The sequence below is a fragment of the Ornithorhynchus anatinus genome, chromosome 3 (assembly GCF_004115215.2).
Source record: "Ornithorhynchus anatinus isolate Pmale09 chromosome 3, mOrnAna1.pri.v4, whole genome shotgun sequence".
Taxonomy (NCBI): domain Eukaryota; kingdom Metazoa; phylum Chordata; class Mammalia; order Monotremata; family Ornithorhynchidae; genus Ornithorhynchus; species Ornithorhynchus anatinus.
Window position 1 is genome coordinate 53,862,040 of NC_041730.1, and position 26,386 is coordinate 53,888,425.

The window sequence follows — 26,386 nt, forward strand, 5'->3', positions numbered from 1 at the left end:
GGACCCTGTTTTACTTGGGTCAAAGAATTGATACATTTGTCCTCCGTCACTGAGTGAGGAAAAAACAGCTTCTTTATAAACAGCGTTAACCACTGTGTCTCTTAAGTCCTGGATTTTAATTCTGGCTCTGCCACTTAACTGCTTCTCTGGCACTTATCTCACTTGACTTCTTTGTGCCTCAGGTTCCTCATCTGTAAAGTGAGAATTCAATACCTGTTCTTCTTTCCCCTCAGATTGAAAACCATTTGTGGGACAGGGGCTGTGTTTGATTTATCTTGTATCTGCCTCAGGGCTTTGCAGAGTATATGGAACATAGTGAGCACTTTGTAAATGCCATCAGTTTTAAATAAACAACAACCACAGAAATCTACTACAGCCTTAAAAGGGGAATCTTTGCTTGGAGAATTTTGGGAAAACTTCAAGAAAACATAATGGAATATGAGGAAGCTAGCTGATTATGCTCTTCTTTTTTCAGTGTTCTGAGCACTAATACCTAAGTATTCCTCCCAGAGTACATATGTCTGGATCTCTAAACTCTATTGCTTCTCCTTACCTGTAGTTTATGTTAGTGTCTGTCTCCCCGACTAGACTGTAAATTTCTTAAGGGCAAGAAACATGTCTACTAACTCTATTGGACTCTCCCAAATACTCAGTACTGTGCTTTGCAAAGAGAAAGTGTTCAATAAATACTATTGCTTGCTTGTTTGTTGATTTTTAACTTTCCAATCTTTCAAGTCTCCACTTGCTTTACCTATTATGGGTGATTTACTTTTGTTTTCCTATTTTTTTATAAACTTAAGACTTTTCTAATTTGAATTGAATGTTCATATCTTACATTTCCTCTTGCCTCCAGGCCACCTCAAAATGGATGCCTTCTGTACACCTGAAGCTCAATATGTCTAAAAGTGAGCTCATCTTCTGTCCCAAATCCACTTCTCCACCTAATTTTCTTGTCACTTCATTATTATCCTCCCTATCTCAAGCATGCAACCTTGGAACTATCCTTGACTCCTGCTCTCTCAACCCTTACATGGAATCTGACATAAAATCATGTCAGATTTTCCTCCATGCCATTTCTTGGATCTGCTCCGTCCTTGTCCATACAAATGGCTACTGCTCTGATCCAGGCACTCACCATCATATCCTGACTAGACTACTGCATCAGTCTCTTTAGAGCCTCCAGTCTCTCCCTTCTACAGTCCACATTTCTCTCTACTGCCCAGATCACTTTTCAAAATTGTTGTTTTGGCACACGTCACTCTACCCTTCCAAATGGGAAGATGGTGACTTAGTAATTCAAACTGAGAGGGGTTGATCAGTAGCCACTGAAAATGGCCGGTTTGTCAAATCATCTTGAAGGATTTTGCCTAAATAATGTTTCATGGAGTACTACTGGCCAACCCGGCGTAGAACATAAACATTTCAGAACTTTCACACAGATAGGCACAACAGTCTGAGCTAGTGGTATTCTCTCTCTCTAGGGACAATTTGTGACCCAGGATCATCTGGAAGAACAAAGGAATCACCACTGCCCCGGGAGACTCAAATGTTGATGAGGCTCAAAGATGGGAGGCTATAGTCCCCTCTGAATTCTCATAAAGGAATGGATAGAAATCAATCAATGGTACTTATTAATAATAATAATGTTGGTATTTGTTAAGCGCTTACTATGTGCCGAGCACTGCTTCTAAGCGTTGGGGTAGACATAGGGGAATCAGGTTGTCCCACGTGGGGCTCACAGTTTTAATCCCCATTTTACAGATGAGGGAACTGAGGCACAGAGAAGTTAAGTGACTTGCCCACAGTCACACAGCCGACAAGTGGCAGAGCTGGGATTCGAACTCATGAGCCCTGACTCCAAAGCCCATGCTCTTTCCACTGAGCCACGCTGCTTACTGAGTGCTTACTGTGTGCACAGCACTTGGGAGAGTGAAATATAACAAAGTTGGTAGATACTTTCCTTGCTCACAAGGAGCTTACAGTCTAGAGAGAGAGACAGAGAGAGGCAGACATTAATATAAATAAGTTAATAATAATAATAATGTTGGTATTTGTTAAGCGCTTACTATGTGCCGAGCACTGTTCTAAGCGCTGGGGTAGACATAGGGGAATCAGGTTGTCCCACGTGGGGCTCACAGTCTTCATCCCCATTTTACAGATGAGGGAACTGAGGCACCGAGAAGTGAAGTGACTTGCCCACAGTCACACAGCCGACAAGTGGCAGAGCTGGGATTCGAACTCATGAGCCCTGACTCCAAAGCCCACGCTCTTTCCACTGAGCCACGCTGCTTCTCAGCCACGGAAGTTATACATATATATATATATGTATATATATATAGGGGATCTGAGGGTGAGGTAAATATTAAGTACTAAATAATAATGATAATGATGACATTTAAGTGCTTACTATGTGCCAAGCACTGTACTAAGCTCTGGAAGGGTGCAGGTCCAAGTGTATAGATGATGCAGAAGGGAGAGGAAATGGGGGTAAAGAGGGCTTAATGGGGGAATGCCTCTAGGAGGAGATGTGATTTTAATGAGGTTTTTGAAGGTGGGTGGGGAGAGTCGTGGTCTAGCGTATATAGAGAGGAAGGGGGGTAGTTCTAGACCAGAGAGAGGATATGGGAAAGGGGCTGGCAGCGAGATAGAAACTGAGTTATGGTGGGGAGGTTGACAATAGAGTAGTGAAGTGTAGGGCTGGATTGTAGTAGGAGATTAGAGAGATAAGGTAGGAGGGAGCAAGTTGATTAAATGCTTTGAAGCAATGGTAAGGAATTTCTGTTTGAGGCGGAAGTGGTTAGGCAGCCCCTGGAGGGTCTTGAGGAGTGGGGAGAAATGTACTTACATCACCTTGCCCCTTCCTACCTCTCCTCCCTTCTTTCTTTCTACTGCCCACCCCGCACGCTCTGCTCCTCTGCCGCCCACCTCCTCACCATCCCTCGGTCTCGCCTATCCATCGCCTTGATTCTATTTAGTTGCCATTGTTTTTGCGAGATGTTCTTCCCCTTGACTCTATTTATTGCCATTGTTCTTGTCTGTCTGTCTCCCCCGATTAGACTGTAAGCCCGTCAAACGGCAGGGACTGTCTCTATCTGTTGCCGACTTGTTCATTCCAAGCGCTTAGTACAGTGCTCTGCACATAGTAAATGCTCAATAAATACTATTGAATGATTGAATGAATGAATACTTACCCTGCCAAAGGCTCCTTCCCCAACTTGTCCTCCTTACTGGCACCCATCAAAGGAATGGCACCTAGAGCTATTGCCCACCAGCACCAATCTGAGGAGAGCTGAGATTCTAATGGAATTGGTCAGAACTTCCAGAAGCTGCCACCACACTGTTCTTAAGCCTTCTCAATGGATACTTCCCTTGGCCCTTTGTCTACAACTACCATAAATCACTCTTGCTGCAGGAAATGTCCAGTCCCTCCTGGTCTGCCCCCTGAGAAATGCAAATTATCAAGGTGATATGACCACTCTTGCCCAGTTTAAAGAAGCCAGACCTGGCAGCTCAAGAGACAGAGTTCAGAGACTCTGAACAAGGGTTATATTGAGGCGGAACCTCTTCCTCCCTTCCTCCATTTTCCAGCTACCTGTGAAGTGCCCCTTTCCAACCCCACCCCTTGGTTCCTGTAAAGTGCCAGGCCAAGGTGGGGGTCCATTGACACTTTCCAGGAAGCCAGGAGGCTAGGTTTTGGCTGGAAACAGAGTCACTCTGAGCATTCATTTCAGCTCCCTGCAGCCAGACGGCATCAATCCTACATCTTAGGCATCCGTCATTCCCTGACCCACATCTTAGGCATCCATCATTCCCTGACCCGCCAGAACCAGGATTCTGAGGAAATCTTCTCCATTAACAGCTAATCTCAGGGAAAGTCATTTCTTCAAAAGAAACGTAAAGGAGCTGTCCCAGATGCGAGACAGCAGGAGACTAATGGGCGCTAACTGTCCTATATTAGGGCTGTGTTCGACTGTTACCGAGGGATAAATGACACATCCTCTTACAGACCAAGTGATAAAATTCATAGAGAGCGAGTTGGCAAATGCTTCTTCTTGCTGATGTCAACTTCACTTTAGCATTCTCACTGATCTACAACTCCTCCTTGCATGCTTGCCCTCTCTATCTCTCATTTGCCCACCCAAGCCTCCTTTAGCAACTGTAGCTCATTTCTGTTCTCTCATCCACCCCCCTCCTTGCCTTTCTCCATTTTGTTCTGGGTCAGCAGGGTATTTCCTTCCCTTCTCCAAATCCAACCCAGCAGATTATTTCATCTCTTTCCTAAATCCAGGCCTCTCTTGCAAATCTAATAATAGCAATCATGGTTTTTGTTACTTTGGGCCAAGTACTATACCACACACTGGGGTAGGTACAAGATAATCGGGTTGGATACAGTCCCTATCCCACATGGGGCTCACAGTCTAAGTGGGAGAGAGAATAGGCATTTAATCCCCTTTTCCAGATGAGGAAATTGGGGTACGGAGAAAAGTGACTTGCCTCTGATTACATAGCAGGCAAGAAGCAGAGCTGAGGTTAGAACCAAGGTCCTCTGGCTCTTGGCCTTATGCTCTTTCCAATAGGCCAAGCTGCTTCTCAAACCTCTATGGTATCCCAGGATTTTTCATTTGGGAAACACGAGTGGGTCAGATCAGCTCACTAGACCAGCTGTTAAAAAACAGTAAACAATAATAATGGTACTTTTAAGTGCTTACTATGTGCCAAGCACTGTTCAAAACACTGGGGTAGATACAAGTCATTCAGGTTGAACTAAGTCCCACACATGGGCTGTCAATCCCCATTTTACAGATGAGGTAACTGAGGCCAAGAGAAGTGAATAGACTTGCCCAAGGTCACAAAGCAGACATGAAGCCAAGATTAAAACTCAGAACCTTCTGACTTCTAACCCTGTGCTTTATCCACTAAGCCATGTTGCGTCTCAATACTGAGTGTGGCTGTTCTCTTAAGAGGCACCTTCTTTACTTTTGTACATTGAATGGGGAAAAGTGGCCCAGAACAAAGCAGGCTTTTTACACCTACTGTGAAATTTCCTGGAGAAAAGGCAAATCCATGGAAGTCAACTAACATTCCTTTAACTATCCAGGCATAAATGTCAGAGCTGCAAGCTGCCACTAACCTCAAGAGACCCTAAGCCCTTGCTGAATCAGATCAATGGTCCACCCATCCCAGGAATCTATCTCAAACAACAGCAATACGATCCATCAATCAATAAAGAGCACTGCACTAAGCGCTTGGGAGAGTACAGTAGAACAGAGTTGGTAGACACATTCCTTGCCCACGAGTTTAGACTGTTGAGGGATGGAGAGAGGAGGCACAGCCTAGGCCCTTGAAATAATCTGCGGCTTTCTCAGGGTCAGTTCGGGTCAGCAATTCTCTCTGGCCTGGAGAATGAGGGGTCTGCGAGGACTTCTTCCTTAGTTCCATCTTTAGGGACCCTCCCACTGAGGCTCTCATTGGGACAGCCCCCCTCCCTGCATGTCTCTGGGCCATGCAGCAAGCGGCACACATGGTTCCAGGGCCCCCTCACCTACCACATCGATGAAGTAAGCAACGGCCTGGCACCCCAGGGGCTGGAGGAAGCAGCAACACTTGGAGATCCAAGTCCCCCACCAAAGCAAGCAGCTCCTTGCGGCTCCCAGGGTCAAGGTGAGTCGGGGGTGGGGTGGGTAGGGCAAATGACAAACCTGTAGATCTCCTGCAGTTAAATAAATACATAAATAAGAACAAATGTCAAATGCTTTCTGATGAATCCTTCATTTCGGTGGATAGTGGGAAGATGTGTCTTGCTAGAAGATGGGGAAGTGAGGAGAATGAAGGTTTATCAGGGTGTGAACCTCTGCCTCTCTCCAAAGCAAACTCATTATGGGCCAGGAACGTGTCTTCTAATTACATTGTATAGCACTCTCCCAATTGCTTAGTACAGTGAGAGCAGCATGGCTCAGTGGAAAGAGCACGGGCTTTGGAGTCAGGGCTCATGAGTTTGAATCCCAGCCCTGCCACTTGTCAGCTGTGTGACTGTGGGCAAGTCACTTAAATTCTCTGTGCCTCAGTTCCCTCATCTGTAAGATGGGGATTAAGACTGTGAGCCCCACGTGGGACAAGCTGATTCCCCTGTGTCTACCCCAGTGCTTAGAACAGTGCTCTGCACATAGTAAGCGCTTAACAAATACCAACATTATTATTATTATTATTACTCTGCACTTAGTAAGTGCCCAATAAATACCACTGATTGATTGAAGATGGCTTTTGTGCAATCAGGAAATGAGATATGGCACAGCTGAGGCAGCCATCTTGATATGATCTCTTGTACCAACTCCACCTTGAGTGTCCTATGAGGTAGCTATCTTGGGAAAGCCAGGAGAAACCAGGAGCCTCCCAAATTGATCACTTATATCTCTTGCCATTGGAAGCCAGCTAACCCTGGCTGTGAGCAGGTTTACTTGAATGGTGGCCACGATCCAATAGATCTAAAACATTTGTCTGGGTTGGATCATATCTATGCAAACTCCAGTGGAGAGAGACAAGACTGAGGTATTACCCTTGGCCAGTTATACCTTCATGCTTTAAGATCATCCAGAGTGCTCAATAAAGCTCATCCCCATTCTTATACAGTTCATCAGGACTTTGCCCCTTCTTTATAAAGAGATCTTTCCCGAAACCCCCGCCAGCTTGTTGCTCCAATCACAGCCTCTGGAGGGCCGGGAATGTATTTTTGCACTCTTAGGTGCCACTTTGGACTTCCAAAACCTATCTGAAGGGTAGAATTTGAGTCTGAATTTCTCAATTATTATAAATGGGGCTGGTGAGAGCAAGACTGCGAGACCCCCAAAAGCTATTAAACTCCTTAGTGATGTGAAACAGATGGAAAATAAGACAAAAGAATTCACAACTCATGTTAGACTGAATTGAATTCCTTTAATTTCACACAATGAATAACATATGAATAGGATTAACTTTTTTTTTTTTTAGTTAAGTGCTCTATACCGTGCTAACCTGATCTGGTAGCGAAAAGACTGAGCTTTCTTTTAGAAAAAATGTTTAAAAACCAACATCTAAGATCATGAAGGAGCATGACATTAAAGCATGCCAGATGTATCTAAGCCTCAAATAACAGCAAGTCCATATCCATTTTAAATGTACAAAAATGCTTTATGAATAAAAACTGTTACAAAAAGAACATTTCAAACAATGTACAAGTTTTTCTTGCCTCTATATTCAATAAAATACAAATACATTTTTTGCTCTAAAATATGTTTACATACAATCAAAGTAGAACATGCAAATTACACTTTAAAAAAGGCTTTTAAAAACCACTTATGAATACAAACTAAAAATTAGCCAGCACGACTTGTAAAACAATCTTGTGCCCCGTTCTTTTTTTTGAAATATATACATATTTAACACTTCATGTGCATTTATTATTTAAGAAATAGCTTTTTTTTTTAAAGAAAAGAAAAGGAAGGAAACCAACAAGGGTCTGACCTGTTCCCCCATGTTGACTAATTGGCAGCTCTGTTCACATCTATTCCCTTTCCCGCCCCCCCACTCTCTTTTAGTGTTTTGTTACCAACTAGGCAGGCAGACAGGTCATGGAGATCTAAGATCTTCTTTCTTCAGTTGAAATGTGCTTCTAATACTTGTCCCCAAACTGCTGTGCCCTTGATTTCAGGTGAGGTGAAACGGAAGAGCGATCAAGTCTGAGAAACAAGGGACTGAGAAAATTCTCATTCTTGAAACCATAAAGTGAAACCCAAAATACAATGGCATTTTACCACAATGGCCCTAGTCACTGCAGTGGTGGAAACAGTTGCTGTGGATTCTGGACCATTGCTGTCGAACTGGGGAGTGCTAGAATAATACCTGTACAGTATTTAGTAATGGTTAAATATTACAATGAAGTACAAAATGGCTTCTGAGCCTGGTCTGTTTTCACCTTCTCCTCCCCTAATAGGTTACTATCATCATTTAGAAGTCCTTGAAAATACACTTAGTCAAATTCAGATAGCTCCCTGCTAGTTGGAGAAAAATATCACAAAGCTCATTACCGGGAATATTGTTGGATAATAGGCTCTGGGAGTGGGATTTTCAGTTTAAGCCCTAAAACTAAATCGTTGATGATCTGCATGTAGCAAATCACCTTATATTCTGCCAACATCTTGCTTATCATGAGTAGACCCCCACAGCAGGCAGAACACAAATCCTGCCATCTAACATCGTCTGATTCTCATCCACATTAGCCGGCTAATCTTTCTCGAGCCCCATTCCGTACCATCAGGCTTCCAGACTTTCCTAAGATAGCAACACTTCTCCACCCTGAGGTGGTGATACCCTGGAATGGGGACGAAGGATAGTGGATCAATATTAAAAAAGTCCACCTCGTAATCGAGAGTAACTGTGAACTATCTCACTTGAGAAGCCATTTCGGAGCTCTGATGATCTGGGTCAAGCCTGCCAGTGATGTCCCTCTCGGCAAACAACCACTGCCTTTAAATGTTTTTGACCAGAAAGATAGACCTGCTTAGCAGTCAGATACATTCAAATCAGGGGTTGCCTCTAACTTCTTCTCAGTCCTCACTGTGTATGCATCACTCCTCCTAGCAAAACATCTGGTTCTCCATACACCCACCTAAAGATATTTCAAGGACTGACCTGCTGTCGAGCAGCTTCACTGCTTAATTCATTTGAAAATGGGTATATTTTAGCAGGTAGGGGCAGGTAAAGGGGAACTGCAATATAAGCCTCCTTTTCCAGGGCTGTCTGCATCGGTTGGCTATATTCTGGACTGGGCACTGGAAAGCAAGACTGAGTGGATTCATTTTCTGCACATGACGTGCAAAATGCCCATGGAAACATAGGGCAGCAATGTTATCCAGGGCATCAGATTTGTAAAGTATTGGGAGATGTGACCACCTAAACTTGCATTTCCAAAAGATGTAAGGATTCAAGGACACACAGACACATACGGAGACACACTCACACATTGCGAAGTTATGTTTTCCGTGGTGACAGCATCAGTTGGGTGGAACTCTACGTTCAGGTCCTACAGCAGATTCCAAAAGAACTTAGAAAGACATCATTGAAAGCTATAATAAACTTCCAGGCTGAAATCAGTCATAAATGTAATGGTGACTTAAACCTTAAAAAGACATCCCACCCCGCTTCCATCATCACAAAAACTAAACTCAGAAAACAATGTTCACTAGGGGTCCCTGGTTTTGTTCAGAAACAATCATGGAAACTGGTACCCACCACCAATGGCCTCTTAGAATTTTCAAACGGCATGAAGCCTTTTGGAGATTAACTACTTGTTCTTTTCCCTACTAGGGGTTTTCATTCCCTTTCTCTGCTATTAAACTTAGCCATGCTAGGTGTTTGGTGTCTTGGGAGTGGTGGGAGAGTAGGGAAGGGGAAGAAATTGTAAAATACTTGTTAAAAATTTCAACATCCAACTTGTATAAAACACTTACTGCAATGGAGTACCTTTATTTTCAGTCTCAGTCTTGCTAAAAAGTTTTAATTGGGAAGTGGAGATGGATACTGGAGATTAGCTATTTGACCAAGCTCAAATTGATGGCTAACATACAACTTGAGTGAGGAAATGTACAATTTAAACTGACCATTTAAAGAGACAATTTGTCACACACAGTTTGCATCCATGCAGACTGATAGCTTTATAATTACATTATGTACAAAAAAAATCACTTTAGTGTATTAAGGCAACCACAGCCTGGATAACTTGTCCAAGGTGGCTTGATACAATTACAGTGGTGATACCCTTTGATCATCAATTTTTGTTTTTTCGGATAAGAACACTTATTCCTTTTTGTTCAGAAATAACTGCCAAGAGATCACATACTTCTTCATGACTTTTTAAATGTTTTCACCAACCTACTTCATCTGTTTCCTTTTTAAATGTACCAAGGCATTACTGTATGCTTCTGCTTTTGGTCTTCTTTTCATTATTTGGTGAGTTTGTCCGTGATGCACTATTGGGCGGGTCTTTAAGAAAGAAGTTTCTGGCTGTTCTCTTTTGATATGTATTAAGCTGAAAACAATTTGGTCAACACCTTGGCCATCATATCTATGGGCACTACAAGTGACTTAGAAGGCTGTCATTATTGAACACTATCAGCTAAATATTATTTCAAACATCACGCTACACCATTATTCTCAGGGAGAGCATTTTTAGCATGAGGGTCGGGGACAGAGGAAGGAAAGTTCTTTGTGAAGGTATGTTTCCAAAGTGAGTGGGGTGAGTGTGCAAGACGGTATGGACCAAAAGGGTGGACGTCTTGGAAAACCAGAAACGGTAGATGATAGGAGTTGACATGTGAACCGGGAAGGAGAAAGGGAAAGGGCAGGGTAGTTTAGGTGTGTGTGGTGGAGGCAGTGTACAGGACAGTAGGAGAGTTGTTAGAGTTTGTTCAGTCAGAAATAAGAGGGAGACAATCCGACTGTGTGCATGAGTTGGTGGTATGTGTAAGGCTGTTTACTAGTCTTGCCTTTGCTGCTAATCCTTGAAATTACACATTTACCGCTGAGAAAATATATAGCCAAGAAGAACAGTGGAGATTACATTTCCCCAAAGCCTAGCAACATTTTAAAACCAAAACACTAACACAAAGTGAAAAACAAAATCATTTAAACTGGCTGCAACCAAGGGAGTTGATGAGTTAAGATGATTTTCCTTACAATAGTTTCTAATGCAGTATGGCCCTCTGCAATTTAATTGGCTGGCAACCAAATCAGAATCAAATCTGCACCCTGGGAGACAAGTGCTGTTGGGTGACTAAGCGTACAACTGCTTTCTCTGGGTGTGTGTTGTGTGTGGTCTTTTTTGTAAAACACAACACTTCAGAAGCACTTCACTCTCCCAGGCGCTTAGTACAGTGCTCTGCATACAGTAAGCACTCAATTAATACAATTAATTGATTGACTGTTTGATTCAGAACTACTGATTTCTTCGGAAACTGGAGCAGATCAGTCTGCTCCTTTCAAAGGCTCCTCACCCATGCTGCCCCAAGGACCCAGGATGGAACACCAACATCTAGACCAATAAGGCCTGCCCACACACCAAAGAAGAGAAGGGCAAGCGCGATCCTGTTGCCAGTGGCCCCTGGCTCCCTCCACCCGCCACCCCCCAGCCACCCGTTCCCTTTTGCACGCCACAATTTGTCAGTCCGGATAGGATCCGGCACTTGGTGCCGACATTCAGTTCATCCCGCCCAACCCTAAGGAAGGGCTTCGGTTTCACTGCCTCGAGATTTCCGGTGTCTTTTTGCCTTCACTTCCTCCTCCTGCTGCTGTCTGTGTTTCCTCTTCCCACCTCTCGGTGTCCGGGGAAGAGGGGGAGGGGGAGGGGGAGGTGGAGGAGGAGGGGACAGGGTCTCCCTGGCCATATGGATGACCGCCTCAATGGTGGCCATGATGGTGTCCTGGCTGGCTGCCTGCTCCAAAACCAAAGGGTTCGGGGCGGGTCTCTGTCCTCTCTTGCTGGGGAGGTCAATGCATTTTTCCAGGACGGGCATTTGGTCTCTGGAGTCTTCGTCAAATGGGAGAGGCTGCTTGCGGGGGCGGCCCCGCCTTTTCTTGACGAAATTATTGCCTGTCTTTGATTGTCTCTGCAGCCGTTTGGCTTTCAGGATTTTGTTCACATGGTCCAGGTTCTTCTTGGTGGATAGGATCTTGGTGTAGTCACACATCTTGCGCACCTCACACTGGATTGCTTCGATTTCTCGGCGTTTGAATCGCTTCTTCAGTGGAGGGGTAGCTGTGAGGAAGGAAGAAAGGAAAGGTTGAGCTCTTTTGGCACGGTGGTCTAATGGAAATCAATCAATCAAGCAATTAATCAATGGTATTTATTGAGTGCCTGCTAGGTACAGAGCACTTTCCTCAGCGCTTGGGAGAGGACAATACAATAGAGTCAACAGACACGTTCCCTGCCCACAACGAGCGGGAAAAAAGACATTGATATAAAGAAATAATTTATAATACATAACTTGAAAAGCACAGGCCTAGGAGGCCAAGGACCTGCATTCTAATCCTGGCTCTGTCACTTGACTGCTGTGACACCCTGAGCAAGTCACTTCATTTCTCTGTGCCTCACCTTCCTTATCTGTAAAATGGGGATTAAATCCTATTCTCTCCTACTTAGACTGTGACTCCCCATGTGGGACAGAGATGTGTCCAACCTATCTTGTATCTTCATCATCATTAATGGTATTTACTAAGTATTAACTAGTGTGCACTTGGGAGATTACAGAAAAACAGAGTTGACAGATACATTTCCTGCTTGCCCCAGAGTTTAGTACAGTGCTTGGCACATAGTAAGTGCTTAACAAACATTATTATTGCTATCACGATTATAATTATTATCATTATTATCATTGTTTCTCAGACACTATCATTTTCTGACCACGATGTACACCCCATACTTCATTCTCACCTGATAACGTGAAATTGGCTGCAACTACCTCAAAGGGACCCTTTTAAATTGCCTAGAAAATTAAACCTTGGGGGAAAAGCATTTCAGGGTTACAATGTGACTTCTACCTCTTTTGTTAACACACAGATTTTCCATATTTACATTTTCTTATCAAAGGACTTGGGTGAATGTCCCTTGGAAAAGTACTTGAGAGGAACAAATACAACCATAGAAAATATACAGAGTGATACCCAACGTAATTCAGAGACATCTGTTTTTGGAAAAAACTGACTCCTAGAGATTAGTGAGAAAGACTACTGGAAAACTCTGGACCCGAAATTCTTCTATAATAACTACATATGTGGTTCACTCAGTAATGTCTGTGTGAGTAATAACTAAAATGAGCCCAATCTAGAATACTTCACTGAACCCTAACCCATTCACAAATACAACAGTGAAATACAAAAGTAACAGACTGCAAAATCCCATAACATCTATCTTCAAGATCACTTTCTCCTTTCATTATTCTATTTTGGTAAAACACATATCCATATTTTCTGATTCACTTCTGCTCTACTCATTTCCACTCATGTCTGGAAAGTGCTGTCTCTGTATCCCAAAAGCTAAATCCACACCTGTTCTTAGGGCCCAGTGCCCTATTTCTAGAAATCATGACTGACATGATTTAGGGGTCGTGTCTGCCTCAACCACACTAAAGCCCCCTGAGTCTAAACTGTGTGTTAGAAACTGTGAATTTCAACCTCGTTCATCGTAGTACAATCACGTGATGAACCAGAATGGGCAAAGCTCATATTTTCCAATTGCCAACTAGGGTCTCATGTGGCAATTCAGCAAATTGTGATGGATCATGGACAGGCTCTCAACCTGGTTACCAGGTTATCACAAAGAAACCATGAGAGTCAACTGCTTAACCTCTCTTTGTCTCTGTTTCCTCATCTGTAAAATGGGGATATGATATCAACTTCAGTGGTGAGTAAGGTGTGAGGCAGAAACTGGGCCCAATTTTGTAATGACTCCAGCACTGAAAACTAGGTAAGTGCTTAATAAACATTGGAACCTCTTAAGGAGATCTAAAACAATTTTTATATGAAAACATTCAATCCATATTTCCCCACTCCTCAAAACCCACCAAAAACATCTGGCTCTACATCAAACAGAAACCCCCTACCTTCGAAATTCAGGCAATCAATCATCTCTCCACCTCTTACCTTAAGTTACCGCAACCCAGCCCGCACAGTTCAGTCCCATAGCACTTAAACATGCATATCTGGAATTTATTTATTTGTATTGATGTTCTCTTCCCCTCTAGACTACAAGCTCATTGTGGGCTGGGAATGTGTTTATTGTTATATTATACTCTCCCATGCGCTGAGTACAATGCTTTCCACACAGTAAGCACTTAATAAACATGCTTCAGTGAATAATACCAACCTATTCATTGCACCTAGTCTTGTCTTTCTCACCTCCAAACCTTTGCCCATATCCTCCCTCTAGCCTGGAACTCCCTCTCCCTTCATATCTGACTGACCACCACCCCTCCACCTTCAAAGACCTACTCAAATCATACCTCCTCTAAGAGGCCTTTCCTGGTGAAGCCCTCATTTCCCATATTTGCCCTCCCTTCGGCATCACCTACACACTTGGATTTGTATTCCATAAACATTTGATATTCACACCATCTTCAGCCCCATAGCACTTATATACATATCTTTATGCTCTCCCATTTCTGTTACCTGTAATTTATTTGAATGTCTGTCTCCCTCTCTAGACTATAAGCTCCTTGTGGGAGGGATGGTGTCTACCAACTCAGTTGTATTGTATCTTCCAAGTGCTTATGGCAATGCTCTGCATATAAATGGAGAAGCAGCTTGGCTCAGTGGAAAGAGCATGGGCTTTGGAGTCAGGGCTCATGAGTTCGAATCCCAGCTCTGCCACTTATTGGCTGTGTGACTGTGGGCAAGTCACTTAACTTCTCTGTGCCTCAGTTCCCTCATCTGTAAAATGGGGATTAAGACTGTGAGCCCCACGTGGGACAACCTGATTCCCCTATGTCTACCCCAGCGCTTAGAACAGTGCTCGGCACATAGTAAGCGCTTAACAAATACCAACATTATTATTATTATTATTAAATACCACTGACTGATTGATTGAAATAGCTCTAAAAAACAGAACACATCCTCCCATTCCTCTCTGATCTTTTCCTCGCCACTGTACACACAATCTCGAAGCCCATAATCATACCTGTGTGAATACTCCATTGTGTGAATATTAATATTTTAAGGTTGTCCTAACTTGGCTACTCACCAAGCCTATTTCCCTTACAGAGGTAACCACTGAGAAGGATAAGCTGAAGTAACATAGCACTTTCCGAGCCCCGCAGGAAGACAAAAATGTGTTTCCTTTTAGCAGTATGACTGACTGCATCTTCATTTTTCTTCTCGCATAATCAGGTGAAATTTCAGGTGTTCAGGGAAGGCAGGAAATCATACGGAAATGATTTTGGTGGCAGAGATCCAGTTATATCCCAAGCCTGGAACAGATTCAGTCTCTATTTCCACCTCTTTCTGGCAAATGAGGAAAGTGTGCTCATCCTCCAGGGCTTGTTTCTCCTTCATTCTGGGCCCAGACGAACCACTTTCCAGGTGTACCTCATTTGCAGCCAATGGAAGTTCTTCCCAACCCTGGGCCATGGTCAAAAAGGGATTTTCTCTATTCACAATGGGATGTAGGCTAGGTATATTTCCCCCGTTCCCAAATGTCTCTCTGGGGGCAATGACCCCTCCCCACTTCCCCCCTAGACGTTCTATGACTCTTTCCAAGACAAAGGGAAGCAGTCAATTTAGACTTTATGAGAGCAATAGGGCCTCACTTGATAAGAATAACTGTGGTAGGTGTTAGGCAGTTACTATATATCAGGCCCTGTACTAAGTGCTGGGATAGATAAAAGATAATCAGGTCTTACAGGGGGCTCCTAGTGTAAGTAGGAGGGAGAACACATACTGAATCCCCAGTTTGCAGATGAGGGAACTGAGGCACAGAGAAACAAAGTGACTTACCCAAGGTCACACAGCAAATACTTGGTGGAGCCAGGATTAGAACGCAGGTCCACTGACTCTCTGGCCTGTGCTCTTTCCTCTAGGCCATGTTTTCCCCAGAGACTCACTTAAGCCCTCCATGATACTGTTTCCTTAATAGATTTCCTACTAGACAAATGTGAGGGTCAAATTCCAACCCTGCCTCTTCCCAAAACCTAGACTAGCAGTTTGACCTAGCTGAGAAATACTTTTGTTTTCACTTACTATCTTTTTCTAATGTGTTTAATTGTCCGGGTATACCTGGAGAGAGGGAAATTATTACAGAAAGTTTGGTATTAATCTAGTTATATTATCTATGGAGTGTTGACTGTGTGCAGAGCACTTTACTAAGTATTTGGGAGAGTATGATAGCACTAATAAACACGATCCCTGCCCTCTAGTTTACCATCTAGAAGGGAAGACAGACACTACAATAAATTACAGATAGGAGGAAATAGTAAGAGTTTAAAAAAATTTACACAAGAGCTAGAGGTGGTTGTGAGTACCTAGGCACTCAGTACCTAGGCACTCAGAAATGCTGAAATGGCAGTGGGGAGATTAGAAATGAATTGGGAAAGGCCTCAATCAATCAATCAATCAATGATATCTACTGAGCACTTACTGTGTGCAGAGCATTGTACTAAGGGCTTGGGACAGTACAACAGACACATTCCCTGCCTACAAGAAGTTTACAGTCTAGGGGCCAAAGAGACAGGAATTAACATTATTATTATGGAGAATGGAGAAGCTGTGATTTTTTAAGGGCTTTGAAGATGGGGAGAGCAATGATCTTTCAGATGTGAAGGAGGAGGGGGTTCCCAGCAGGAGGAAGAGTTTGAGCAAGGCGTTGGCAGTAGGAGAGAAGAGAAGGAAGCATGGTGATTAGATTCACTTGACATAGACACGCACTTTGGGGAAAGATCCAGGTAGGAGGTAAAATCTGAAGAAGGCCAGGCTGCAAGCAGCTTAGTGAGCTTAGCTTGTCCATTTCTCTGCCCCTAAATGGGACCATATGTAAGCCAGCCCTGAGCAATATGAATTTATTCTATTATTAAAGATCCAAAACCTCTTTAGGTCACCCACTCCGGTGTTTAGCAATCTTCACTTAAGAACAATCCTTTCCATGACTTCCTTCAATCTCTCAGAGCTGCAGATGAATGTGTTTTCTTGATGGGTTACTAATTCATGTTCTATCTTTTATAAGATGCTCAAGCAAGACTAAATCACTTGTTGACCTCAGGCGTCATCATCTCTGGAACTGTCATTATTTTCAAGACTTGGTACAACCATTGAATACCTGAATTTTACTTTCTTCTCCTTATGATTTTTCTTTCAAAGTTGAACCTCATATGGTTAGCATCTAACCACAATTCTAACCTCTGAATGTTCACTTCTTAATACTACTCCAGTTTCACTAGTGATAACAGCCTCCCCAGTACTAGCATTTGCTAATTACTCCATTATCTTCATGAAATTTGGTAAGGCGCTGTACAAAATGTTCGCTTCAGCCAGTAATTTTAAAATTCTAGGAGGGAAAAAAGGGTATCAATTTGGTTTGGCAGGCTATGTTCTTTACAAATCCAGTATCATTATTGCTTATGATTTCACTGTCCTCTAAATGTTTACAGATTTTTCTCCCCTAAAATTGTTCCATTACTGGATGGTAATTTCTAGGCTCTTGTTGGAAGATTGGTTCCACATTTATTCCCCCCACCCCCAATCTTCTGGTATCTTGCCTGCTCTTTGTTATTTTCAAGAATAATTACGCGTGGTTTAGTAAATACGTTAGCTCTTTTTTCTCATAATTCTCAGATAGAACTTGCCTACATTCAAAACTGCCATGCAAATCAATGACCTGGTTGGAGCCCTTTCCTAATTTTTCCATGTCTTCACCTATTTTCTCTTTAGTTTCCTTTTAATGAGAAATGAAGTTGCTGAAGTTCTTGTTAGCTGTAATGTGATTAAGCCCTTCTGTTGTTTCTCTTGGAGTCAGCCTTCACAGCCAACACACATTCTCCTAGTATCATTCTTTATCTTCCCCTCAATTTATCTTGTGCATTTTCCTTAATTTCTGGTACTCTGAAAACACTGCAGTGAAGGTCTCATGTTCTTTTAATAATACTCTCTCGAGAAATGTAAAATAATCTTTTCTTCCTCCTCCTTTAAAGATTTGATGCTCTCTTCCAGTGCTCTCTGACTAGATTTCAGAATTTCTCCCCTGACTCCCCAATTTACTTTTGCAGTATCTAATCTGTGAAGCTCTGACTGGTGAAAGCATTTCTCACTTTCCTGATTCTGAACTGGTGCCCATGACCTTAATTATTTTCACATTTTCAACCTGTTCTTCACTCTCAGGAAACTAGTGCCTATGAAAATGGGATTGTGTCTACCGGCTCATATTGTACTGTGTAATGTACTTTCCCATGTTCTGAGTATAGTGCTCTGCACACTGCAGTTGCTTAATAAATATCACTGATTGGTCCTCCTTGAACTATGTCTCTCCTTTCTAGATCAACTTTCTCTTGGCTTTATTTGGAAAGATCTTTCTTCCACTGTTGTTTGGCTATGCCTGCAACTCAGTAGATTATTTCACTCCTTAAAGTCCTTCATGAGAATTCCTACAGTTGTCCTAGCTAATTGTGAGTAGGGTATGTGTCTCTTTGTTGCTGTACTGTACTCTCCCAAGGGCTTAGTACAGTGCTTGCCACAAAGTTAGCACTCAATAATTACAATGGAATGAATGTGTGGGGGTGATGACTGACAGCTTTTTGAGGGCAGGGATCATGTCTATTGTATTGTTGTTATCCAAGCTCTCAATAGTGTTCTGCCTGCAGTAAGCACTCCATGAACACCACTGATGGAGTGAAAATACCATGGTGTGATTGACAGTATCTTCCACTATGACCATGAACAAAACTACTTATGTGGCTGTTGCTACTAGTTGCAGAACTGAGTACCTTTCAGGACTTTTCCTCCTAGATCTGTGTTGCTTCCTAAAGACTTGGCTAAAAAAGAATTCCCCTTCATTTCTGACTGCTGTCCACCAAGTCAGTCTGCCTGCTACTTTTCTTTCCTAGATGCAATTTGCAATGCACCACGCTAAGGATCTTTTTCTTCCCTCTGTTTCTGATCGGCTGTCACTGATTTGAGCTTCCAGAAAAGGGGAAAATAAATGTGCCTTATAATTTAACCCCTGAGAAATTTTGGTTTTATAAATACAGAAGGCACAATGAACATGTCTGGTTACTATACTGATGTCGTTGTGATTGTCTTTCATTTCTCCTTATCTGTCCTGAAACATAGTCTCACTATTGGCAAGCCCCAATTTAGCTGGAGAAGTTCTAAATCTTCAAACAGTTCAAGACAACTTTAAAAAAAGAATGCAACTGTTCCAAAGCTGGCCTGATTTGCACTGACACCAAGATTACATAGCCCAGGCGGACTGGATTAGCCTTCCATTGGTACAGATGCCCGAGAATTCTTGTGACACTAACTCCACTCTTTCCTCTGTCATGACCTTGTCCTCACAGTCATTGGGAGGAAAGGGCAATAATAATAATAATAATAGTAATGATGGCATTTGTTAAGCGCTTACTGTGTGTAAAGCACTGTTCTAAGCACTGGGGGGATAACAAGGTGATCAGGTTGTCCCAGTGGGGCTCACAGTCTTAGTCCCCATTTTACAGATGAGGTAACTGAGACACAGAGAAGTGAAGTAACTTGCCCAAAGTCACCCAGCTGACAAGTGGCGGAGCCGGAAGAACCCATGACCTCTGACTACGAAGCCCGTGCTCCTTCCATTGAGCCATGCTACTTCTCTAAGATACGAAGGTTAAGAATAGAGACATGAAATCTTGGTTTTCAACAAAAATAGTAAGGCTACTCTCTCCTGATGCTCCCCCATCTCCCCATTATTCTGGTAGCTTGCCGGCTTTTTTGATATTTTCTAGAAAATTATGAGTGATTCAGTAAAACTGTTAGTTCCGATTAGACTGTAGGCCCGTCAATAGGCAGGGTTTGATTCTATCTCTTGCTGAATTGTACATCCCAAGCGCTTGTACAGTGCTCTATACATAGTAAGTGCTCAATAAATATTATTGAATGAATGAATGTTAGCCCTTTCCCTCATAATCCTACAATTTAGATACTCTAGACACTGTGTTTTTCTAAATGCAAAGCAATGACATTGTTGGAGCCCATTACTAAATCACTGAGGACATATCGTTCCTCAAATTATTAAATTGTAGTCTGACTCTTTGGATGATGTTTGTCCTTTGGAGATTTTCTGATAGACAGGATTAAGGTTTAGATGGTATCCCAGAGATGAAACTACGATTTAGCATGCCATTTGTCCATGCTTGAATTAAAGGATTCCAGAAGGGCATCATATGCTATTCACATTTAGGGCTTTAATTGGTCTTTCATGGTTACATTTAGTACCTGGTCTGGTTTGGTTTAGTCCTACCCTCCCCAAAGATCCTTTACTTATTGAAACCTCTTGGATTCCAAAAATTAGACAAATCCTAAACGGATAGGCTCCCTCCTGAAGGCTTAACTGCTTTTTCTCTCTTTTACTAGAGTGGCTTTTCTTTATAGTCTCCCATTCTTTTGAAGGTGAGTAAAATCAGATTTGTGGGGTTGTGTGGGACAAAATGCAATAAATATAGTTCTCTTACAACATCCTTAGCCCCTGTAATCACACAGAGCTGATTTTGCACCCTACAAAACCTGAGGGAATTGAATACAGGGTTTTCCATTTCTGTCTCTGATCTTAGCAGGGGCCTTCAATCGCAGCCAGCAATGAGATTCCCTGAGAAGAGGGAGAAAGCTCTTCAAAAAAGCCTTCACTTAATTCAGGCCAACCCATTAACCCCTTATCCCTGTTGATGGCCTTCTTGAGCAATTTGCAGTTATTCAAATCCTGGCTGCAATTAGGTTGCTGCTGCTTTTAAAAAATAATTGAAATATGCCAACAATTGAGTATTTCATTTCACACATTCCAAAAGGAAAATACTAATTGTTTTGGCCCAGGGATATCTGGTTTCTTCAGACAAGACAAGGTCAGCATCTTCCTTGATTGACGTGGAGCCCAACATGTTTCTGGTATACTCATTTGGAGTGAAGATCCTCCTTCAGTATGGATCAAGAGGCTAGAGCTTCCACTGCCTTGTTGAAATAGTGTGCATTTTTCTTCATAGACAGGCAGTTCACATTTTTTTTAAATAGTATTTGTTAAGTGCTTACTATGACCCTGGCACTGTATTAAGCGGTGGGGTAGATACAAGCTAATCAGATTGGACACAGTCCATTCCCCACATGAGGCTCGCAGTCTTATCATTATTAATCACATTTATTGAGCACTTACTGTGTGCAAAGCACTGTACTAAGAACTTGGAAGAGCACAATATAACATCAGTTACAATCCCTGCCCACAAGAAGCTCACAGTCTAACCCTAATCCCCATTTTACAGGTGAGATACCTGAGGCACAGAAAAGTGAAGTGACTTTCCCAAAGTCACACAGCAGACACTTGGCAGAACTAGGTTTAGAACCCAAGTCCTCCAGACTCCCAGCCCCATGCTTTATCCATTACGCCACGCTGTCTTCCTGCCTTAGAAGCCTGGAAGAGGTTAGATGTGTTGCTACAGCTTTCAGGTACAGGGAAGAAGATAAATTCTTCCATTAGATTAACCTCAATTCTACTGTCCTTGAGTTTTTTTCTTCCCACTTCAGCAAATCAAACATTTAATTTGTTTAATCCCCACCCAATTCTTTTGAGGTTTCAGATTGCTGTTGCTATTTTAAGGGTGTGTCATATCACTTTCTCACCACCTCCCTGATATGCTAGGCTTCTCCTCTATGGGTGTAACCTAAGTACCATTGAAAACTGCATTACCTCTTCCAGTTTAGGGTCCTGAAGGTCCTGAACCTCTTACCTAGCACTGGCCTGCTGTATGATCTTATGAAACAGGTGGCCTAGTGGAAAGAGCATGGGCCTGGGTGTCAGGAGACCTGAGTTCTAATCCCTGCTCTGCCACTTACCTGCTGGGTGACCTAGGGCAAGTCAATGAACCTCTAAATGCCTCAGTTTCCTCACTGGCAAAATGGGGATTCAATAACTGTTCTCCCTCTGAATTAGACCCTGAGCCCCACGTGTGGTCTGATTATCTTGTATCTATACCAGCACTTAGTCCATTACTTGGAAAATAGTAAGTGCTTAACAGGTACCACAGTTAGTCTTCCTATTAGGTAGTTTCAACTTCTCTATGACCTATTGATTCCTCAGTTGTAAAATGGGGACAATAATACCTGACTTTCCACACTTCCTGGGAATTTTGTAGGGACTAATGTAATTCCTGGTGGGAAGGAGCATTGGAAAAAAATAAAAGTGGTCTACAAATTCAAAGTATTATTATTTTTGTTATTATTATCATCACTATTATCTAGATAGAATCTGCATGGCATAAATAAAGGATTGCACCTTCTACAGGTATCTCATGAGCAGTGGTTCATCATGTCTAAATTGGAGTTTAGAGAACAGGAGTATTCCTTTCTTGCTCCCTCTCCCAACCTCTGCACTGATTCTATATTCAAGATACAGATTGGTTTCAATCCTTGAGTTTGAAAATGGAACACACTTCTAAAGTAATACTGTTTTCTACCTATGAACACCTAAAAGACATATGCTGTCCCTACGTATTTTCACCAAACACGATGAGTCAAAAGAGGCCAAACTTGCTAAAAGGTCCCCATTTTATTTCGGACCTTCCCCTGCCATAGTGGATTACATTCTAAACTTGATTGTAGCATTAAAATAAAAAAAGTTACTGCTTTAGCAATATTCAATCATAATTTTGGACAGTCTACAGGCAGCAAACTTTCCTTCCTCCATGTAAGAATTGATAGTGTGAGAGACGAAAGCTCATTCATCATCTTTCCCTTTTGGAGAATATAAATTATTGGCTCATACCACCATGTGGCTTGGATTCTGCAGAAAGTTAGTGTAAACAAACCCAAGTTACAATGCAAGGAGTAACGGAGTGAGTCATAAACAAAACACAGACATATGCGCTCATATAAATAAGGGCCTGGATCACCCATTTCCCAAAGTCTGGTTCCCATTAATTACAAAACAAAATGCATTTTCCATATGCAAACCCCAAATCACTTAACTTGGGTGACTCATGGAAGACAAAAGACAGGAATGTTGATGTTTTGGTACCAAAAAAGGCTGGATTTGAAGTTTGGGAGGGACCCAGACACTTCGACAATGCCTACAGAAAGTGGAGTCCAAATGAATTAGCAGATGAGCTTTCCAAGGTTAGCAGGTCAAAGTCCAAAGAACTTGCTTTAACCAGTGCCCAAACAAAACGCCTCTAGATCTTTCAAACTTCTGGTCTTTCTGGCTTTGATGCCTTTTGCTGGGCAGATGGAGTGGGCTGAAGGGAGGGTGGCTCTCACTGATTCAAGACCCTGAGATTTATATGAAGCAGTGAACTGGGCACACAGCATAATCAATCAATTAATCAATAGTATTGATTAGCAGGCTTACTCTTTCTTTAATGGTATTTATGAAATCCTTGCTAAATGCCCGGCACTGTATTAAGCACTGGGGTAGATAGGAGCTAATTAGATTGGACACAGTCCATGTCGTACATGGGGCTCAAAGTCTTAATCCCCATTTTATAGAGGAAGTAACTGAGGCACAGAGAAGTTGTCACTTGCTCAAGGTCATACAGCAGACAAGTAGCGGAGCTGGGATTAGAACACAGGTTATACTGACTCTCAGGCCTGTGCCTAGTCAATAGGCCACGTTGCACACTACTCTGTGCAGAGCACTGTACTCAGTAACTGGAAGGCTACAATAGAGTATAGGTAGACAAGCTCTCTACGCTGAAGGAGTTTACAATCTAAAATAAATGACAGGGAATGGGGAGCAACAGAGTTTGGAGATGTATTGTAATGACATCATAGATGTCATTTGGGGGAAGCTCATCCATATCCACCATTTCCTAGAGGAAGACTCCCTACCCAGAGGCTTTGAGTTCTCTTCCCTAGTCCCTGTAAATATGAGCCTCTTTACAGCCCTACTAGATGATGAGGTCCTTGAGGGCAGAGGTCTTGTCTACCAACTGCATCATACTCTCCCAAGCCCTTATTAGTACAATGATCGACATACAATGAGAAGCAGTCTGGCCTATGGGACAGAGCACAGGACTGGGTGTCAGAAGGACCTGGGTTCTAATCCGAGCTCCACCACTTGTCCTCTGTGGGACCTTGGGCAAGTCACTTCACTTCCCTGTGCCTCAGTTACCTCATCTGTAAAATGGGGATTAAGACTCTGAGCTCTGTGTGGGACAGGGCCTGTGTCCAACCTGATTAGCTTGTACCTACCCCAGTGCTTAGTAAAGTGCCTGGCACATAGTAAGCACATAATAAATACCATAAAAAAGCTCCACCACTTGTCTGCTATGTCACCTTAGGCAAGTCTCTTAACTTGTGCGTGCTTCAATTGCCTCATCTTAAAGTGGGGATTGAGACTGTAAGACCCATGTGGCATATGGACTGTGTCCAAAATGATTAGCTTGTATCGACTGCAGTACTTAGTTCAGTGCTTGGCATAAAGAAGTCCTTAACAAATGCAATAAAAAATAGGCATTCAATAAATCAGGAATCAAACAAAAATCCAGGTTTCTTCAGGAGTATGAGAAATTGCTATGGGAGTGGAATGGAGAGTCTGTCCTTCCTTAAATCTCTCCATCCAGTTCAAGAGATATAAGAGGATTCTGGCTTCGTCCTTTAAAGTCCCTCACCTAAGAAGAGTGGACGAGTTGGATTCATCTAACATCAGCTGTGAACCCCTGAGGGCACACCTGTCTTAAGAAAAGATTGGGAAAGCCAGCGTGGTTCAGTGGAAAGAGCACGGGCTTTGGAGTCAGAGGTTATGGGTTCAAATCCCTGCTCAGCCACTTGTCAGCTGTGTGACTTTGGGCAAGTCACTTAACTTCTCAGTGCCTCAGTTACCTCATCTTTAAAATGGGGATTAAGACTGTGAGCCCCACGTGGGACAACCTGATTCCCCTGTTTCTACCCCAGCACTTAGAACAGTGCTTGGCACATAGTAAGCGCTTAACAAATACCAACATTATTATTATTACTGTACTTCCTCAAGGTTGCCCTCCACACTCAGCCCTTTTGATTGCCTGCTCCTAAGAAGAAGAGTTAGTTAAGAACCACCCCCTAAAGACTGTAGGCTCCTTGTGGGCAGGCAAAGTGTCTACCAACTCTGTTGTATTGCAGTCTCTCAGGCCATACTACAGTGCTCTGCACATGGTAAATGCTCAATAAATACCATGGATGAATTAATGTTTTCATATGTCTCAATGTTACTTCTCTTCCATCATTCCTTTTAGGGCAATTAATCTAACAGGCAAGCCTCTCTCTCCTATGGTTGTGCGAGATTCTGCAAGTCACAGTGCCTACAGTGACTTGCTACCATTTTTGTTTCTATTACTTATATTTATCCTTGTCCTTATCTTTTATATTCTTTTAGCTTTCCTTTTGTCTCTGTCACCAGTCACCTTGCCTATCAACTTATTCTTAGATTATAAACTCATTGAGAGTCTGTAATTTTCACCACTGCATTTTTTCCCAGTGCTTGGAGACTGAGGTATTGGGTTTTAATTTTAATTCTGCCACTTGCCCAATGTGTGACTTTGGGACAGTCCCTTAACTTCTCTGTGCCTCAGTTTCTTCACCTGCTAAATCTTCAAGGTTGTGAGCTTGTTATGGAAAGGGAGCATGTATGCTAGTTCTGCTGTATTGTACTTTCCCAAGTGCTTAATACAGTGCTCTGCACATAGTAAGTGCTCAATAAATACCACTGAATGATTGATTAAATGTTCTCCCTCCTTTTTAGACAGGGAACCTGAGTGACTTAACTTAGGCATTGAATTCTGTCTGACTTATCTTCTATCTACTCCAGCTCTTAGTACAGTACTAGAACAAAGAAAGCACTTAAATGCTACAGTCATCACTAGTGCTTTGCAGTAGGTTGGCACTTAGTAAATATTACTACTACTGTTACTTGAGCCAGGAAATTCAAGGAGAAACAACCTATGCAGTTGTCAGAGAAGGCGAGGCCAAGAAGACTGTACCGTTTTCAGGTGTTCAGCCTCTCCCCAGTTCATTTTTTTATGGTATTTATTAAGGATTTACTATGTACCAGGAAATGTACTAAAGCCCTGGAGTAGATACAAGCTAATCAGGTTGGACCCAATCCCTGTCCCACTTGGGACTCTCAGTCTTAATCCCCATTTTACAGATGAGGTAACTGAGGCCTAGAGAAGTTAAGTGACTTGCTAATGATCACACAGCAGACAAATAGAGGAGTAGGGATTAGAACCCAGGGTTCTTCTGACTAGGCTTGGTACTGTATCTTGCTAGGCAACACAGCTTCTCTGTTTTTCTTTGAACTGCTACAGCCAGACTGTGAAACTAAAGATCATTTTTAATGAAAGCCATTATAGATCCCTTCTCAGTGGCCTGAGGCCATTTCCCTCAGCACTGGGCAGAAGAGATGCTTTCTGCTCCTCAGCTGCTCCATTTCCTAACCTGGTGGGGATTAAGAAATTTTCAAAGTGCTCTTCATTAATTACAGGAAACCTGCAACATTGTCTTGTCTTTCCATTAACAGTTTCTTTCTGAGCCAGCTAAATGATCATGATGTCATTAAGTCAACAATTTAATTAGACTTCTGCAAATTAAAAGAGAGATCTAGGAAGTCAAACAAACACTTTCATCTTGAAAATCTGGCATAAATGTACGTTTTTCTTGTCTGCTGCATAAAAAT

The 26,386-nt window shown here is 42.5% G+C and overlaps 1 protein-coding gene across 2 annotated transcripts in view; it reads right to left on the bottom strand.

Annotated features, from left to right (window-relative positions):
- Positions 1-6,910: 6,910 nt before the first annotated feature.
- The window catches only part of SETBP1 (SET binding protein 1), a 359,213-nt gene continuing 339,737 nt past the window's right edge, over positions 6,911-26,386 (bottom strand). For both annotated transcript variants that reach the window (XM_029060111.1, XM_029060105.1), the window contains one exon: positions 6,911-11,785. In XM_029060111.1, coding sequence (XP_028915944.1) covers positions 11,247-11,785 — 539 coding nt within the window. In that variant the 3' untranslated portion in view covers positions 6,911-11,246. The remainder of the gene's footprint in view (positions 11,786-26,386) is intronic.